General features: G+C 40.1%; 1 protein-coding gene across 2 annotated transcripts in view; it reads right to left on the reverse strand.

The window, feature by feature from the left end:
* Window positions 1-6,808: 6,808 nt before the first annotated feature.
* Window positions 6,809-19,222, reverse strand: part of FAM124A (family with sequence similarity 124 member A) — a 49,254-nt gene continuing 36,840 nt past the window's right edge. The window contains exon 4 of one of the 2 annotated variants that reach the window (XM_075199073.1): window positions 6,809-9,286. In XM_075199073.1, the coding sequence (XP_075055174.1) occupies window positions 8,528-9,286 (759 nt within the window). In that variant the 3' untranslated portion in view covers window positions 6,809-8,527. Of the gene's footprint in view, window positions 9,290-19,222 lie in introns of both variants that reach the window. The other variant, XM_075199071.1, reaches the window with a different exon arrangement.

Below are 19,222 nucleotides of genomic sequence, written 5' to 3' on the forward strand. Positions count from 1 at the left end.
GATGGTGTTGAGGTCAGGGCTCTGTGTGGGCCAGTCAAGTTCTTCCACACCAAACTCATCACACCATGTCTTTGTAGTCCTTGCTTTGTGCACTGGGGCATAGTCACATTGGAATAGGAAAGGGCCTTCCCCAAACTGTTGCCACAAAGTTGGAAGCATAGCATGGTCCAAAATGACTTGGTATGCTGCAGCATTTAGATTGCCCTTCATTGGAGATAAGGGGCCTAGCCCAAACCCTGAAAAACAGTCCCATAACATTATCCCTCCTCCACCAAACTTCACAGTTGGCATAATGCAGTCAGGCAGGTAATGTTCTCCCGGCATCCGCCAAACCCAGACTCGTCCATCTGACTGCCAAACAGAGAAGCGTGATTCGTCACTTCACAGAACACTTTCCATTGCTCCACAATCCAGTGTCGGTGTGCTTTACATCACTCCATCCGACGCTTGCCATTGGTCTTGGTGATATGAGCGCATGCAGCTGCTCAGCCATGGAAACCTATTCCATTAAGTTCCTGCCGCACAGATTTTGTGCTTACAATAATGCCAGTGAAGGTTCGGAAGTCTTCAGCTATGAAATCAGCAGAGTGGTGGCGACTTTTACACATCATGCGCCTTAGCAGTAGTTGACCACACTGTGATTTTACGTGGTCTTCCGCTTCGTGGCTGAGTTGCTGTTGTTCCTAAACGCTTCCACTTTCTAATAATATCACTTACAGTTGACCGTGGAATATCCAGCAGGGATTAAATTTCACAAACCGTCTTATTGCCAAGATGGCATCCTATCACAGTACCACACTGTGAAGTCACTGAGCTCTTCAGAATGACCCATTTTATATTACAAATATTTGCAAATTGAGACTACATGGCTAGGTGCTTGATTTTATACACAACTCTGGCAATGGGTCTGATTGAAACCTCTCAATTCAATAATTAACAGCTGTGGCCAAATGCTTTTGTCTATATAGGGTATTGAGAATTACATCCAACAGTGACTTTGTAACTGCCAAAGTAGGATCTATCCATGACACAGTTGTCAACTACAATATATCTGCCTTAAAATATGTTTTAGTCACAATGTTAAAAAAAGATTCATCTATGTTTACGAGATGCTTTACACAAAATCTTTTCTGGTAAGATGGCAGACAAGTTTGCTATTTTTTAAAAATATATATATTTTAGTGATGGGTGATGGTTCTATTCAATATAGCCAATTTTATCTTGTCTCAGCAACCAACGATTAAATTAATTAATAAGTGCTAATTTGTAGTGCAACAACTTGCACTGTGCAAGTGCAAAAGCATAAATGTTATATTAAACTTTAATTTTGAAAACAGTACACACAGTTTTTATTCTGCTTTATGCTGAATATAAACAACTACAAATTAGGAAGTTATAAAAACGTGTCTTTTGAGATGAGTCCTTTGAAATTGTTAATTATTATACTGCGGACCTTTTCTGGCACCTTATGAATAAAAGAAAATGATAATTATTAATTGATGCATCCTGACCTCCTTCTTATGGCTGATGTCTGGTAATCAGTAAATTATTTAGAAGTAACCCCCTGTCTCTGTGTGTGTGGTCCTGGGGTGCATAGGTGTGTAATGCACTTCCTCACTTGCACTTTCCTCTGCCCTGGCCAGCTCTATGATCTGGGTACCAGACCATCTCTATAGAAATAAACTCTTTATTTACTCTTTTCTTAACTCCAGCACGATACTTGGGTGGCAAATAACACAAAATAAATATGTACATCTCCTGTCTCAGTCCTCTTTGCAGGGGTCCCTTATTCCTGGGGCTATAACACATGCTCTCTGTAATTTTTCTGCCCCTCCTGAGATTCTCACTCATTATAATTTGTGCAGGCTCTGACACCCTCTGCTCCATGGGAGGTTTCTGTCCTCCCTGAGCTCGCTTTAGGACACCTCCGTTACCAGGGCCGGTGCTAGGGTCCTTGGCGCCCTAGGCACACTTTCACAGCCCGCGTCCCCCCGGCACACTTTCACAACCCGCGCCCCCCCCCCCCAGGCACACTTTCACAACCCGCGCCCCCCCCGGGCACACTTTCACAACCCGTGCCCCCCCCCAGGCACACTTTCACAACCCGCGCCCCCCCCAGGCACACTTTCACAACCCGCGCCCCCCCCCCAGGCACACTTTCACAACCCGCGCCCCCCCCAGGCACACTTTCACAACCCGCGCCCCCCCTCCCAGGCACACTTTCACAACCCGCGCCCCCCCCCTCCCCACGTCTTTACTTACCTTAACTTGCCTCCATAAAGCTGCTCATCTCTGCTCTGTCTCCTCCCCTCCACTCACTGACACTGTCGGGCCGTGATGATGATGTCACGCCCGACAGTCAGTGAGTGGAGGGGAGGAGACAGAGCAGAGAGGCGGCGGTGGTGATCCATAGCCCCTTCACCCCTCCCCGTGGATTTATCGGAAGCTGTGCGGTGGCCGTGGAAGGTATGGTCAGCGGTCGTCGCACAGTTTTAAAGTAATTTTTATTCTGTGGCGCCCTCCAGATGACGTTACGGATGACTGGTGTACCACCCCAGTCAAACTTCCCACCTGCCACGGTCATCTCGTGTCCTCTTGCAATCTCGTCACTCACCCCTTGGGCTCTAACACCACCCTGCCCCTATGGTCTTCCTCCCTTTATTGCATACTGCTACTATTAATTGGTTCCTGGCTGCTTTGGCAGTGACCCTCCTACTTTATTGGGGTCCCCCTTTTTTGTCTCAGTGGCTTTTCCATATTATTATGGGGACACCTTTCCCTTCTTGCGACTCTTTGAATTTGGGGTCTTTTTCCCCTCTTTATATGCAGCTACGCACTGAGATAAGTTCTTCTTCAAATCTGTCCCATTTCCCTTATATTCTCTCAGTCATGATGGTCTTCAGCCCCTCATGGTAGCAGGCCACACACTAGCTCCCAAATTTGCCAGAGGTTTCCAAAACCATCTCCTCTCCATCCTGGATCCCTGGCTGTCACTCTCCCTACACATGTTCTCCTTAGCTTATACTAGCTTTATGTTGCTAAACAACTCTTCCTGGTGTGTCTCATGTGGGTTCTAGTGCTGGGGCCACACAATCAGTCACTGGGTGGTGTGAATAACAATGCTGGAGGGAGCATTACTTATACATATAGGGAGTGAATCATCAACGAACATGAATGCAGATACATGGCTATTTTGCATAAAATCACACTGCACATGTCCAGGATTGGAGCATGCGCCAGTGAACACAGCAACGTCCAATTCATCTTTGAATGCAAAGGACACTTATAACAGCCTACGATTTCATGGGCGGCAAGAGGAAGAGAACGGTGTGTGCACGTAGTCAATGTACAGTAAAAGCATGGCAAGTTCGAGTGCATGCAGCAGAGTTCAATTCAAGCTTTGGACATCTCGAAGGTAAGTGTCTTTCTGTCGTATCACTCGCACCAATTACAGGTTGGGTGTAAGTGACGAGTGATAGTGATGACAGCTGTGTATGCATCTTAGGACATGAGTTTGTACTCAGGAGCGAATGTAAAAATGCATGCTATGTACAGTAGACATTCATAGCATCCTATAAAATGTATTTTATGGAGAGAAAAAAATTAAATTTTTTTTTTTTTTATAGTTAATGTTTTGTCATTAATGACTATTTTATTCACAGGTGACATTAATTTACATTTTTTTTTATCTGTGCATTCTTTTGGGACTTGATATTTCACATATATATAGAACGTATCATGCAGTGTTAGCGCAGTATTCACCAACAGACGAATGATTACATCCGCTCCTTGTTGAATACAGATGTGCGTATCCCCGATGTACGTGCGTTTTTAAAGACAACACATATTACTTTCATTTTGCATTCCTTGATAAATGAGGTCCATAATGTTCACTTTTGAAACAATTACCACTTTGTACTGTTCTTCTCCAGAACACCCTATTATTTATATTAAAATATGGATTAAAAAAACATCTCCAGCCAGGTGTTACGTTTAACAGGTTAGTATTTTTAGGGCAGCTATTATAAAAATAGACGCACTTACCTCCCGCAGTGTACTGCTCCAATTCTTTATAATGAGCTGGTCATGCCTGACATATGCGGGTCACCTGCATATAATAACCCAACAGAAATCTGAGTCATCTGTTGCATATCCCGGCATTCTATTTGCAGAGGCTTCGGACTGCTATAGATGATGAGAATAGAATACTGGTATTTGCTGCAGGTGAGCTAGATTTCTGTCCGGTGCTCCTGCATAGTAAAAACGGCATCAATCAGCTATGACAGGTCAACCATGGAGAAAAGTAGCCAGAAAGCTGCAGGAGGCAGGATCAGGGAACGTAGGACTTGGCTGGAGATACCTATTAATGTTTAAACATAAGGGGCCCGATTCATTAAGGAGAGTAAAGCAAAAAAAGGAGTAACTTTGCACCTTGGAAAATCCATGTTGCATTGCAGGGGGATGTAAATTGTAAAATGTGGGGACAGATTTATAGTTGGGATAGGGCATGTCCTAGATCAACTTTATATTTCAGCATAAAAATAAAGCTATCTAGTATTTGTGTGCTAGATAAAAAAACAGCCAGTACTGCATTGTAACATGGTTTGTCCAGGAGCAAATTTACTCCTTTTTTTGCCTTACTTTCCGTAATGAATCAGGCCCCAGGTGTAAATAAAAAAAAAAAAATTATTGATGTAAAATGTATGTAACATTGATGTTCCTGCACTTTTGAGACTATCCCTCATTGTGTCTTGCTTGTATCTTCTATATTTCTCTCAAAGGCATCCACTGTACTATAATAAAGAACACCAAAAAGACGAAACAAAGAAAAAATAAGATGTTATAACTTTCAATTTTATTAGTAAACATTTTTGGTTGCTGCAGTTACCCAAAGGATGACATCAAATCTTCACAGAGTAATTTATTCTATCAATATTATCTATGGAGCTGTGCCGTAATGTTACTGCATATGGACATATACTATATCCATCCATCAATACTATGCATAAATCTTTTAGCATTTTACATCACGTTAGTTTACACAAATGCTTAACCCTTTTGTACACAAAGGCACTATGCTTTGCAAAGGGTTAAATGTAATTTATACTCAATAAGTCAATAATATTTTGTTCCCTGTTAAGTGCTAAAGGGAGTCTAACATTAAGCAATTCCGGTATCCTAATGACTTGTGAGCTCAGCATTAACAAGTATCACAATTATTTTGTTTGATATGGTTGCATATTTATGTTATTGTTCTTACTGTGTAAGCTCCCATTTTTTACCAGAAAATAGGGATATGCCTTTGACATGGGAATTTCATTCCTGTTTCCCCTATTCTTCCCAATACTTTTCAGTGCAGTAAGTGAAATATTATAAAGGAAGGAAACAAAAGGTTATTGCTGTATATTCAGCAGACAGTGTTTTGTCCGAGTCATATCTATGGACTCTCAGGTGTCGAGAACACGACCCCCAACTGTCCCGATCTGGCATCTCAGTTCCTACATCCAGACTGTCGGTACCTTTCTCCTGATGATCGGAATGTTGGGAGGTATGATTTGCTTACTGCCACTCTGCACAGCAAAGCAGCGGTGAAGGGGTGACGCACATACCTCCTCTGGCGCCCGCAGCAATGCATGACATATCAGGGAAGTGGAGGACCGTAACGGTGGTCTAGCTCTGTGCATGATGAATCAGTATGTTCAAAGACTTAAGGGTATATATACTAAACTGCGGGTTTGAAAAAGTGGAGATGTTGCCTATAGCAACCAATCAGATTCTAGCTATTATTCATTTAGTACATTCTACAAAATGACAGCTAGAATCTGATTGGTTTCTATAGGCAACATCTCCACTTTTTCAAACCCGCAGTTTAGTAAATATACCCCTTAGTCAATACAAAAATAAGAAGCAGCCACTTGCTGAGTTGTCATACAATTACAGAGGACCTGTCATCATCCATGTATGCTTCATACATCCATTTTCAGAGCATTGATATCTGTGTATCCACACTTTTGAATTCTGCTTCCACCAGGAACATTAGGTTGTAAAGGAAGTGGTAATAGGAAGAGGGAGGGTAAATTGCCACTTTCTAGGTCAGTGATAATATCTCATTTTAGATACTGTATACAGTTCTGGCAGCCCTATCTCCAAAGACATTAATAACATGGTACATGGGATACATAACAGAACTTACATACTTCAAGATCTGAACATGTACAGCTTAGAGGGGAGAAGGGACAGAGGAGATATGAGAGAAACCTTCAAATATATCAAAAGTATCAGTATGAGTCAAACATATTGCTGTTGTTAACAAATTAATTTTTTCTTCTATGTCTCCAGTTAAATAAATGGAGCCGTGTTCAGTAAATCAATCGTGCACATGCGTTTTGACATTTATTGTATGCGTTCAGTAATACTAAATCTAAGGGGTGAATTCAATTGACCATGTTACTCATGAGAGTAATATGGCCGTTACTACGGTAATAGTGTGAATTATTACCGTTAGTACAGTCATTTCAAAGCTGACTTTTGCTCGCAGCTGAGAGCCGTACTAACGTCAATAGTGTGTGGGCGGCGCCTATGAATCCTCTTCTGAGCCCTTGAAATGCACAACAAAGCATACCTTCCAACCGTCCCAATTTAGGCAGGACAGTCCCGTGGTGAGGACTCTGTCCCTCAATCGTGATCGGGACAGCATTGTCCCATGGGTGAGAAAGTTATTAAGTATATCCTGTTCAAGGTGAACGGGTGGTGGGGGGAAGGGGAGGAGAGAACGGGACAGTCTGGTGCTTCAAAAGCGCTAGACACCCGTCCCAAGGCGGCCTACTGAAATGTTAGGAGGTAAGATAAAGACCTGTTTAAACTAAATGGAGTCATGTTCGATTTTAATCGCAGTCCAAATGTGGGAACACACAAGACCTGAGTCGTTAAGGCACGCATACTGAGCGCACTGTGAAACCACACGTAAATCGGCTCTGCGCACTCCCGAAGTCAAAGAGGAACGATCTAAATATATGTGTGGTGATAACGACGTGTGCTCTACTAGACCAGACACTGCAGGATACGTACAATACCTATAACATGTCAGAAGAACGCATAGAAAAAAACGTATTCAAATAATGTTACATGAAAATATTATATATATATATATATATATATATATATTTAAAAAAAATATATTGTTTCACCTTGAAAAACATTTATTAGGCTGCTCTTAATGTCTACTGTACATAACAGACATTATTACAATTGCTCCTGATTGAAACACTTGCTTTAGCATACATACTCGTTAGCACTAGCATGCGGGACTTAAGCTAGCTCCGCAGTTGGAGCAAGAGATACGGCAGAAAATCAGCGTACTTCTGTCAGCCCGAGTTTGACTTGGACGTGGCTGCACGGGAACGCCCTTATTGTACATTGTGCATCTGCCCATTCCCCACACTGTTCCCTCCCCGAAATCGTAGGCTGTAGTAATTGTTGCTTGCGCTCGAACCTGACTTGGACTTAACTGCATTCTGTTGTGTATCGTCCGGTTCCGAGCATGCGCAGAGCGATTTTAGTGAACAATACGGTTAAAACAGCCAGATACGTGCCTTATTGACTCACAGACACCACTGGCCTGGAAAGTAACACAAAAGGTGCTTCCACCTGATTGTAATGTAAAAATGGAATTGTCATTCTCTCCTCACTCTGCATATAAACTCATATAGAGGTACATGTGTGTAGAAAAAGCCTCTATAGCACACAAACTTCTTGCATCCAACTTCTTTGTTAACTAAACATTTTGGGCCTGATTCATAAAGGAACTTAAAATAAGAAGTTTTCTGTTTTGCACATAAGTTACATGAAAAAACAGTCAGTATTTAACTTATGTGCAAAACAGAAAACTAATTTTAACCCCTTGCATTGTTTTGTCCAGGAGACTGAAATAAGAAACTTCTTAATTTAAGTTCCTTATTGAATCCGGTCCTTTATGTCCATTTATCTCCCTCTGCTTCCAGATTTTTCAACAGTTTAACATGACATATGACTCCTTCCACTGTGCATAGAATATAGCCATACATTGCAGAATTGCTTATTTTGATACTGTGAATGAAAGATCCACATTAAAAGTTACTTAACACTAAATATATTAATTTAATGATAGATTCCCTTTAAGTTTAAATTCTACGGTTAACATAAAAACAACATAAGGCACAATCCCTATAATAGTTCACAGGCTATTAGCAGCTACCGTTGTGAAAATTGTCCAATAATTTAAATTTCAAGCAGAAACCTTGTTAATAAAAAATACTGTTTTTTAATAAAATAAAATAAAGTAATTTTATATTTTACACTGAATAGTACAAACATTGTGTACTGTTAATTTAAAAAATGCCTTTTCTATAATATAAATCCTTAAGCTATACATATACTTGGACATTTTTGGGGAAAAATAGTACAGATTTATGATGTTATGATCTGAAGTGTCACAAGACGACTATTTATACACATAAGCTGAAACTAAGAGACTCAGCCAAGTGAAAGATCAGATATAAAATTCTTCCTCTTCAACGCTCAAGGTTTCTGTCAGATGCTTGGTGATCTCCACAGTATTCTGGTAATGGCCGTCAATGCCTTTCTGTGACTCTGTCAGGGAACCAGAGCCTGAGACACTAGGGAATACTGAAGACATGAAAGAACAGGAAGACCTTCCAGAAACTGAATTAAATGATTCATGTGAAAGCTCACAGAGCTTATTCCTGGAAGACGATGTATTGTTTTGTCTGTGGGAAGGAAGAGATGCTTCTAAGTCAGTGGACAACCCATCTAGAGGGGAATAGGCAGACACAATGGACAGGTCTGAGCTAGAAAGCTTCATTCCTGTATCTACATCTGTCTCTTGAGCCCCCTCCAGTTCATCAATGTTGATTCGAGGGCTACTTCTCCACACAGGTGTCTGAAACACTTGGGGTTCATGTCTAGGAAACTGCTGAGGCTCACTGAAGGGGAAAGAGTCACATGATGGGAAGGAGCTCATTGTTGGCAGACACAACAAGGACTTGCTTCGCTGAAACCACTGTGCGGCGCTGCTCTTGGAACCCTGGGTAGTTTCCACATGGTTTTTCGAGAAGTCTTGTTGAGAGACACCAAATACTGGGACTTGACCGTTGCTCAGGTGCGGCTTCTTTTTGTCACTTTTGTTTTTATGAATGTGAGGAATGCGGCTGAAAATTGGAGTCCCAGCTATGTTTCTGGATAAATAGCTTTGGTGTTTCCATACTGATTTCTTGGTCAAGCGGTGAACCTGCTACAAGGAAACGACAAACATTTTGCTGTAATATTGTTTGTAATGCAAATAAAAATATAACATTGTTGTTACTTATTGTCATGTGCAAGCTAATTTTTAGGCATAAATCTGCAAATATATGTTTGTGAATTACTTCCTAGAAATAGTGTGACATGGTTCTCTTAGAAGCTGTTAGATCAAGGGGTTTTGTGTATGTTAAACCACCCAGAGGGGGCTGGTAGATAAGGATAGCACCTTATACCATTTATGGCAGGACGCAAATGTGAAGGCCTTTGAGGATATCTCTTGCAAGACAATGAAATCTCACACATGTTTGGGAGGCCCCAGACATGCCGACTGCAGAGACTGGGTTGTTTGTTAATGACAAATTCAAGCTGAATAAGGTCACAGGAAAATATATAATTTTCTCCAATATCATACATACCAGAGGCATGTGTGGTATGCAGATGAAGGGAAACTTAGGACCTGTTGTGTGAAGGTAAAATCATGTTCGTAAACCATACTGTTGAAAAGTTAGGACGGTGTAAAGAAAACTTGACTTAAAGGTATTCAAACAGCAAAGTCATAAGACCCTAATTTGCATTCTCCCCTCCTGTTGGTTCTGACCTCACAGGAAAGGGGGCTGGGGGGTCCTGTAGCTGGGTTTTAAAACTGTACTGAAAATGTAACTCCTGGTTCACTCTGAGGGAGTCAATTCGATATTGAAGAGGTCCCATTTTTCCTGCTTCTCCCAGCAACAGAACCTTGATTATAAGTGAGGTATCAATTCTGTGTTTTATCCTTTTTATTTTATAAGAAACAATTGCACTATATTTGGAAGTATTTTATTATCTTTTTATCTTAAGCATTGTGGATATATTTTCCATATTAAATTACACTTAATAAGTTCTAGTCTCTGTGTTCTTACGAATTCACGCGACAGTTTGGTCCAGACGCTACCTAATTGAAACTGTGCAAACCTTGTGGTTTATGTGAACCACGGTTTAAAGTAAATTGTGCTAGATTAATGCTAGGGAGAACCGAAGGCTTCCTAAATAAGAGTGTCAGCTCTTGTCCGGAAAAACCTTGGTGGTGGTAATTAGTATCGCAAAGCTAGTGTGTGGCATAGATAGGGAAGGATTTAATCATTTTAGACAGACCAGGTAGTTGTTGTTTGGTTAACCCTGTGTCACATAAGCATCACGCAGACTCAGGTGAGTGCTGTTCGTGACACTTATCATAAAAACATTTTTTTCAAAAGTAAAATTTCTCCAAACCAGAAGCTGTTGTATTAACCTGACCGTTACGTCTGTACGCCGGTAGCAGCCGTCCCAGTGAGTCGCTTCCTGCTTTAGCAGACCTACTGGAGCCACACCACGCAAGGTGCACACAAGTGAACCGAGGACTGGGGGAGGGCAGCCCATGGTATGTGGAAATTCAATCCTATCTGGGGGTGCCGATATGTAGACACACCCCTGTGTTAAAGAAGGAGGTTTTACAAGATGCAGGCAGATGGGGGATCTTCTCTTCATAACAGCACTGACTAGGAGTCACTACTCCTCTCAGACTGGTCCAGGATTGCGCCTGTGTGGACATTTATACCTCCATGGACAGTACTTTCTTTGTGGACTGCAAAAAAGCAGGAGGACATTACTCAGTCCCTACCGCATGGGTAGAGGAGTGAAGAGTGTGGCTCTGCAGCTAGGACTGCGCATCAAAGTGACTGAGACAAAGGACCTGGTGAGGTATAGGGATGTGTAGTTTGCAGTGTGGTGAACCCTCAGGTATTGTCACATATTTGCTATTATTTTGTGTGCCATGTGTTTTATATATATGATAAAAAGGTGTCTTTCACCCACTATTGGCCTAGCTGATGTATTTAACCCATGTCAATGTACTGGGAAGGCTACAGGCAACACAAAGGGCTGACCTATGGGCAAACCAGTTGGCAGAGTGAACAGGGCGAAACACCTTAGTAACCTCACAGCTATTATTTTATTGAGGAAGGTTTATTATATTGATGCACCACTGACGTACCAATGAGGTAGCCACTGCTGCCACTGTGGGATCCATACCTAACAGGCAATATTCAAGTCCTTTATCTAATACACACACATGTTGAAGTAGTGGATTCACTTTATTTGGCACACTTCATTAAATGGCCAGTTCCATTTCCACTTCTCTACAGATTGAAACCTGATTGGCAACAAGCTATGGATGGCTGTCCTCAAGCTTATTTCCAAGGAGTAAATCCTTAATTTCAAAGTTACTCTTTATATACAAATTGTATATACTTAACCAACTACAATCTATACATTTCACTTATAACAGTTATACATGTAACTTTGTACTAAATAATAGATGGTCTTTATTGTACAACTTATTAGTTTATTATTTTCTGTTGCAGTTTTACCTTTTCAATCATCTTGACAATTACAGCTAGAAAAGTTGTTCAGCAACCAATTGACCTGTACAAAAATAGCTCCACATGATGTCAATGTGACATTTGTATTATCTGTCGTAGATAAAAAGCTCCCTCTAGTGGCATTATCTCAATGTATAAAACATAATTAGAAAAATGTACATATATAGCTTGTAAAAATGTCTGAAAAATTAAATTTGCAATTAAAAATTACATTAACTAAAACATAAATAGTTAATTATCCACTGTAGATTCCCTTTACCGCAGAAAACATATATTTGTATCTTTCAAGGGCAACTGGTGACACAGTAAACATCAAGGACATTATAAATTAATCAAGATAAAGATCAAAATGTGGATGTAACCAAGATGCCTCACCCCAGTTATACATCCCACACACACCCAGGCCGTGCGTTTCCAGATAGTCCCTTGTTTCTCTTTGGAAGGTGTGAAGATTTTGCCATTGTAGAGGGCCCAGTGGTCAGGTTCATAGTTCTCCACAGGGCGACACGTGGAGTTCAGGTGGACCTGCTACACTTACAATCTGTATCTAGATTATCTATCTAATACGCATAGCCGCCTATCTCATATGTATCTATCTACCTAACTATATATCTCATATCTTTCTATCGCTCTATCTCCTATCTAGCTCTCTAAAATGTATCTCATATCTATTTATCTAGCTCATATCTCTCTATCCCATATCTTATATCTATCTTCTATCAATCTTCTATCAAGCTATCTTCTATGTATCTTTCTCGATATCTATCTTGCTCTCTTATCTCACTATCTCATATCTATATATGTATCTAATATATATCTCATATCCATCTATCTCCTATCTATCTATCGCATATATACCGTATTTTTCGCTCCATAAGACGCACTTTTCCCCCCTAAAAAGTGGGGTAAAAAGTGTGTGCGTCTTATGGAGCGAATACAGCAAAAATGAGTGCACGTTGGGGACCTATATGATGCCGTAGGGAAGCCTGCAGCCAGATCAGATACATTTTCATTGTATCAGTGCGCGGCTGCGTGTCTTAGCCGTCTAGACCAGAAGTTCGGCTATTGACACGCATGCCTGCGTTCCAAAATAGAGGAAATGATAGAGGAGTCCATCGTTTCCACACTGAAGCTGGCGGTGCACCGCCGTTTGAAGGAGCCCATCTTCGGTTCTTGTTTCACTACAATCAACTGACTATGCTATCTTTGGGACTACAATTCAGAGGTAATTCCTATACTACTCTGCTCCTCTTTTTTTAGCCCACGCTATTGATCTGGATGCACTTTATGCCCGATATTATCCTTTTTCATTTGTTACTGTACATTCTTTTTAGATTATTTTTATTATTTTTTTTATTTGGACTATATCCTTTTATATTAATCAACATCTTCACTTTTCCTCTATTGTGTGGCCTATCTGTACATATCCGTTTTTACTTACATTACTAGACAGCACTGTATGAGATCTCTAAAAACTAGGTGCGTCTTATGGTCAGGTGCGTCTTATGGAGCAAAAAATACGGTAACTATCTATCTATATCCTATCTATTGATCTATCTATCTCCTATCTTTTTTTTTTGCATTGTCTGGTCATTTTACAGAAATAGTGAAACACACAATGTTACGCAGTGGTGGACGTGGGCTGGTATACGGGGATATGCCGCTCTGCCACTTCTATTAGCACCTTCATTTTAATTCCATTTACCAACATTTTCCATACTGACACTTCGACCACACGTTACCCAAAACTTTAATTGACTAGTTCTGCAGAATACTGGGATAATCATGATATGTATTGTACACAAGTGTTGGGAATAGGGCCCAAAAGGAAGGGTATATATTTATTTTTCTCTAACTCTGAATTAGGGGAGATCTGATACTACCCTTAGTGCTCTATTACCAGCACTAATAGATTCAAATGTATTGTAAAATAACACTCCAACTACAATTACATCCAGTTTACAAATGATATTTAAAGTTGCCAAACAGGTGAGACTCCATCCTGATTTTTTTGTAAGGCAAGGAAAGTCTAGATGATGTTCCCACCAATGCGTTTTTAACACGGTTTTTAAAATTTAGAACGCAGCATAACCTATTTGTCAAGTATGAACAAGTGCTATCAGTACAATGGACTGAATAGTGCAATACAGAAAAACCACATGATAAAACGCATAACTAAAATGCATCTAAACCCATTTTCCTAGTGCCTATGTGTGAACGAGCACTTAATGGTTAACAGCTGAAACAGAAAATGTAAAATTGCTCAGCAGCAAAATGTTTTCAAATTGTTGACAAATATGAAATGGATGCAGAGTTACACAATGGTGACAATTTAAAGAACTCCATCAAAAGTAAAAATTTAGTTTTGGGGGGAGTTGAAGGAGTTAACATCGAAAAAAACTGCGTGCTTGCCATGAATGTGTCATTAGTGGAGTCCACCATGGTTCCTGGTGGCTCTAACAGTCTCAGGCCACACTGGCTTATGAACTTACTGCTTAACTTCTATCAAACCCACCAAGCAAGTCTGATTGCCCCTACCAGGGCCGGAGCTGCTATATTCAGCTCCCCCTGCCAGGAGTTGGCCGCTTTGGTGCATCACTGCGCATGCGCCGCTCCCTTATACCCCTGCTCTTGTTCCGATACCTGCTATGCTCAGAGCTGGTATTCGGAATCTAAGAGGGGAATTTTGTCCACGGCGGAATTTTTTTTTCCAGCGCAGGCTGTCGGGCGCACCGCTCTCCTGCAATGCTTACCGGGCTTAACGTGTTCTGCCAACCCTGCCCCTACCCTGCAAACGTCCCATTATTGAGAATAGAAAGGTCACAGGGAAGGGGGATCGATATCGGCTTGGGAGAGAGTAGTACGGCATGACATCCAAGGTACTGCTTAAGTTTCTAAATTAACTCCTTCAACTCCACTCAAAACTAAATTATTAGTTGTGGGTGGCGTTATCCTTTAATGGAAATTGTACAGTGTATAAAAACTTACAATTCTCACTTACTTGCTAATATAAAAATGTGCAGTATACTTCAACTGCAATAATATACAGGATATGGCTTATGTGCTTATTGGAATAGTAATTATTTTTCCAAGTAGTGGGCTGTCAATATATTTAGCACATTCTAGATGTCCTCAGAACTTGGAGGGTAATTTCAATACCAGCTCATATAAATATAAGAAGATTTTTAACGGCTGAACAATTTCCTGAATAATATATTTAGCAGGTGGGTTTATCATACTTTACAAAGAGTATGTGAATAAAATACGTATATAGATTTTACTAACATAAATTTAAATTGATTCCAAATTTTGTGTGTTTGAGCGGGTTATTTAGAAATAAGCTAAAAGCATTTACAAGATAAGATAATATTTATCCTACTAACAATTTGTCCCCTTGAATTGTTAAACAACATAGATAGGTCATATTGATTAAAATGTAAAATAAATGGAAATGCAATAATTGTGTTTTGAAGGAATATTAATGGATTCTCAGCCATGGTAATAAGCAAAGGAAGGTTTTAGAACAGGGCAGGAAGGGAGTTAGCTAAGGACTTTTGGCTTCAGTGGTCTAATGTGATGATTGTATTTAATGTTTTCAATTATACAATATTGTACAAAATGCATCCCAAAACAGTACACATCTATTTACACTGCTTCTGAGTTTCTTGCATGGGGAGGGTTTTATCTACAACAATAATCTGTTTTATTGGAGGAGATGCAGACGGGATCTCTGTGAAGTTGGGGTTAGGCGGCATTTAGTGACGTGACTTGTGTTATAATGTCCTGCCCATCTCAGCATGATGATGATGAGCAAATCACATTATCATACTAGTCTAGTTTCAGGTACATAACTGGACTCTCTTGGGAATCTGGAGGACCACTCACTATTTTATAAGTCTCCCAGAGATACGGGGGAAGAGGAGGGCTCTGCTATGAAAATGCTGTATAACGTGAGCTTCATCTCTCAATGTATTTAATAAATTGTTAACAGTCTACTTAAGCAACAAGACTCAAAGCAGTGTCACGGTACAAATATACGGCATGTAGGTGAACGCCAGTTACCCCTTCCCGCATTAGACCCTTCCTCTAGCTAATGGAGGAAGGGGTCCCCTGCTCAGGAAACTCACAACTTGCAATTGTTAGATGATTTTAGGAGGTTGAGTGATCCAAGGAATGTGTCCAATTGTGACTATAGGGGTCACTAAAACATATTTCTCCCCTGTATGGGTAAAGTGGAAGCAGTGGCACTGAGTGTTTGGATCAACACAATTAGAATTTATGAACTTAATGGACCTGTGTCTATTTACGACCCCTTCCATTTTCTACAAGCTCAGTGCTACCAAGCGTCCGTCCGCAGGCCTCCAAACATGATCCCACATCTAGAGCGTACCGGCCCAATGCTGAGTAGTACTGAGACCCTCTTGGTAGACAGGGTCATTCTACAAATGTATAGTGCATGCTCTTGTGGGCACAGGTGCATCCCTGCATTTGTAGTGCCACAAGATTGTGCACTACAGGTTTTGCCTTTGTTGTTAAGTAAATAAATCATTGTGCTCCCAGTAGATAAATATATTAATCATTGAGTCACCTGGCAAATAAATAGACTAATAATAGTGCCTCAGTAGTATTAAAATAAATAGTATTGTCCCCTTGTATAAATTTATTAATTATTATTGCTGCCTTAATTAAGGAATGATTATGATCCCCATAATTTCAAAGTAAATCTTGGCTTCCTACTAAATACTTATCTAAAATCTTCTTCTTTTCATGGTCTGAAGTAATCCAAAGTGAAGATAATCCATACGGGAAATGGATAAACACAATCCCTATAGACGGAACCAACCGCTCCAGAGGAGCGAAATTAGTTAATATCTCTGGTTTGTGATTGGCTAAGGGGTGTAAGAGACCACACCCCCTTGGAAAGTTTTAAAGATTCCAGTGTATTTCAGGCCCACAAAACATGGCATCTGTCTGCAGTGTTTATAGAGCAACAGTAATTCAAAACTTACAATAAATGCGAGCAAGGAGTTAAAACACGCAAGTGCTCAAAACGCAAATGTGTTGCTAACTCCCAAGCACTTCATTATTATTAATGTCTCTTTGTTAAAAAAATATATAAGTTTACTACAGAAACACAATAAGTGATCCATGGTTTGTACAGAAAGTAAGTATTTTCACTCAGCTAACAATGTATATACAATTTCTGTTAACGTCTAAGAATGTTTAGATTTACGTTTGATAATATGACAAGATGCCTTTTTTTGGATTTGATCATTTTGTGTTTTTCAATTCTTTGCTAAAATGTGTTTAGGTATTTTGTGTTGCTGTTTAAAAAGATGAGCTCTAAGTGAATCTCCAGGAAAATTTGTGCGCAGGCAGCAATTTTGCTTACTGGCTTTCCCACATACTTAAAAATATCAGGTCATCTTTGGCCCAGCCACACCTGTAACTATAGAGAAGAAAAAAACACAACAGAAACAATCTAATTGTATTGTAGCTAAAATGCAGACCTGTCAATAAAGTGAGGTGATTTACTGCACAGCCGGATTATTCCTGGCAGAGATGCGAGGACCAGACGAAGATGTCATCATCCAATCTCAGACTACTAATGCGCTACGAGCTGGCTTCTACATGAAGAATCCTATTATAGGCTCTGATGTAGTTTCCAATTCTTACATGTGGACAAGAGATGAGCCAACTGATTGATAAATTGTGACTTGCAGAACTGTTTTGCAGCAGGATGCAGTATGAATAATTCACCACTTAATCAGGTTGCAGGAAATGTGATTAAAAACATACAGGAAGTCACTTGCAATTTGCAGAAAGGTAAAAGGCACACACATAGGCACCTGCTCCCATTTGTGAGCATGTAGTTGAGGACATGCTTTAACTGTGCATGAGCTGAACTGTATCATTAGACTTATGTGCATATAGCAGTTTATCTTTCTGTCTCCCCTCTGTTCTGTTTTTACACAGGGGACAGAGGAGAGATGGATATTAGCATAGAGATCACTGATAATGGTGAACACTGGCACTTTAGAGAGTACTAGTCTCATCTGTCCCTGGTCTGTAATCCGTCTCTCTAAGTACCCATGTATACAATTACTCGGACAATATGATTTTTTTCAATTATTATTCTATATTTTGACAGGGCAAGGGATCCAGGAATAAGAACAGCCTTTTGTGATGTAGTTATAAGCAAAGCCACATATTACAGGCACCTGTACTCCAGTTGATTCATCTTTTGTTTGACATTCTCCGCCGTCTGTGCTACCAGCACCCTACTGAATGCAACTGGTTCCCTTTTTACCAATACAACTAATTTAAAAAAAAAATAAGGTATATTCTCTACTTTCTGATTAATGTCAGAAATATAGTGAAGCAAATCTTCTGCTCCGATCAGAAAGAAGAGCATAGGCTGCTCTGTCTGGTTATAGTGATGTGCAGTCTCCAGTGTCTGCCTTGTACTAGAAATAAAGCCACTGATACCTGCTACCAGAAATACTGCTGCCCCAATGAAGGTCATTTAAGTGCAAAATGGTGAAAGTGCAGCATATAATTAGAAACTGGTTTGCATATGTGCGCATAGAAATATCCACTGCAGAGCATATGTTTGGGTGTTCCTTGCAAATTGAGGACTAGACACTTTTGCAGAGTAGTACAAAAATGAGACTTCATTTTGTAGAGCTAGATTATGGGAATGATTAAAGATGTGGGGCCTGATTCATTAAGGAACTTAAATTAAGAGGTTTCTTATTTAAGTCTCCTGGACAAAACCATGTTACAATGCAATGGGTGCAAATTAGTTTTCTGTTTTGCACATAAGTTAAATACTGACTGTTTTTTCATGTAGCACACAAATACTTGATATCTTATTTGTACACTGAAATTTAAAATTGATATTTGTGTGCTACATGAAAAAACAGTCAGTACAATGTCCACAAGTTCTGATCCGGTGGGAAACTGAAGTCCTTTTGCGTAAGAAGAATGACTATACACACTCCACACTATAAAGAATGGCCCTAAAACTGTGTCCTCTCCACGGGCGCGATTCATTAAGGATCTTAAATGAAGAAGTTTCTTATTTAAGTCTCCTAGACAAAACCATGTTACAATGCAATGGGTGCAAATTAGTTTTGTGTTTTGCACATAAGTTAAATACTGACTGTTTTTTCATGTAGCACACAAATATCAACTTTAAATTTCAGTGTACAAAGAAGCTATCAAGTATTTGTGTGCTACATGAAAAAACAGTCAGTATTTAACTTATGTGCAAAACAGAACACTCATTTGCACCCCTTGCATTGTAACATGGTTTTGTCCAGGAGACTGAAATAAGAATCTTCTTCATTTAAGATCCTTAATGAATCAGGCCCATGGAGAGGATACAGTTTTAGGGCCATTCTTTGCAGTGTGGAGGGTGTATAGCCATTCCTCTTACGCAAAAGGACTTCAGTTTGCCACCAGTTTTGTACCTTCATGTCAAAACCAAGGAGCTTTATGATGTTTACCCAGGGCCTGATCCAGAA

This window comes from Mixophyes fleayi, chromosome 2 (assembly GCF_038048845.1).
Source record: "Mixophyes fleayi isolate aMixFle1 chromosome 2, aMixFle1.hap1, whole genome shotgun sequence".
In the NCBI taxonomy this organism is placed as follows: Eukaryota; Metazoa; Chordata; class Amphibia; order Anura; family Limnodynastidae; genus Mixophyes; species Mixophyes fleayi.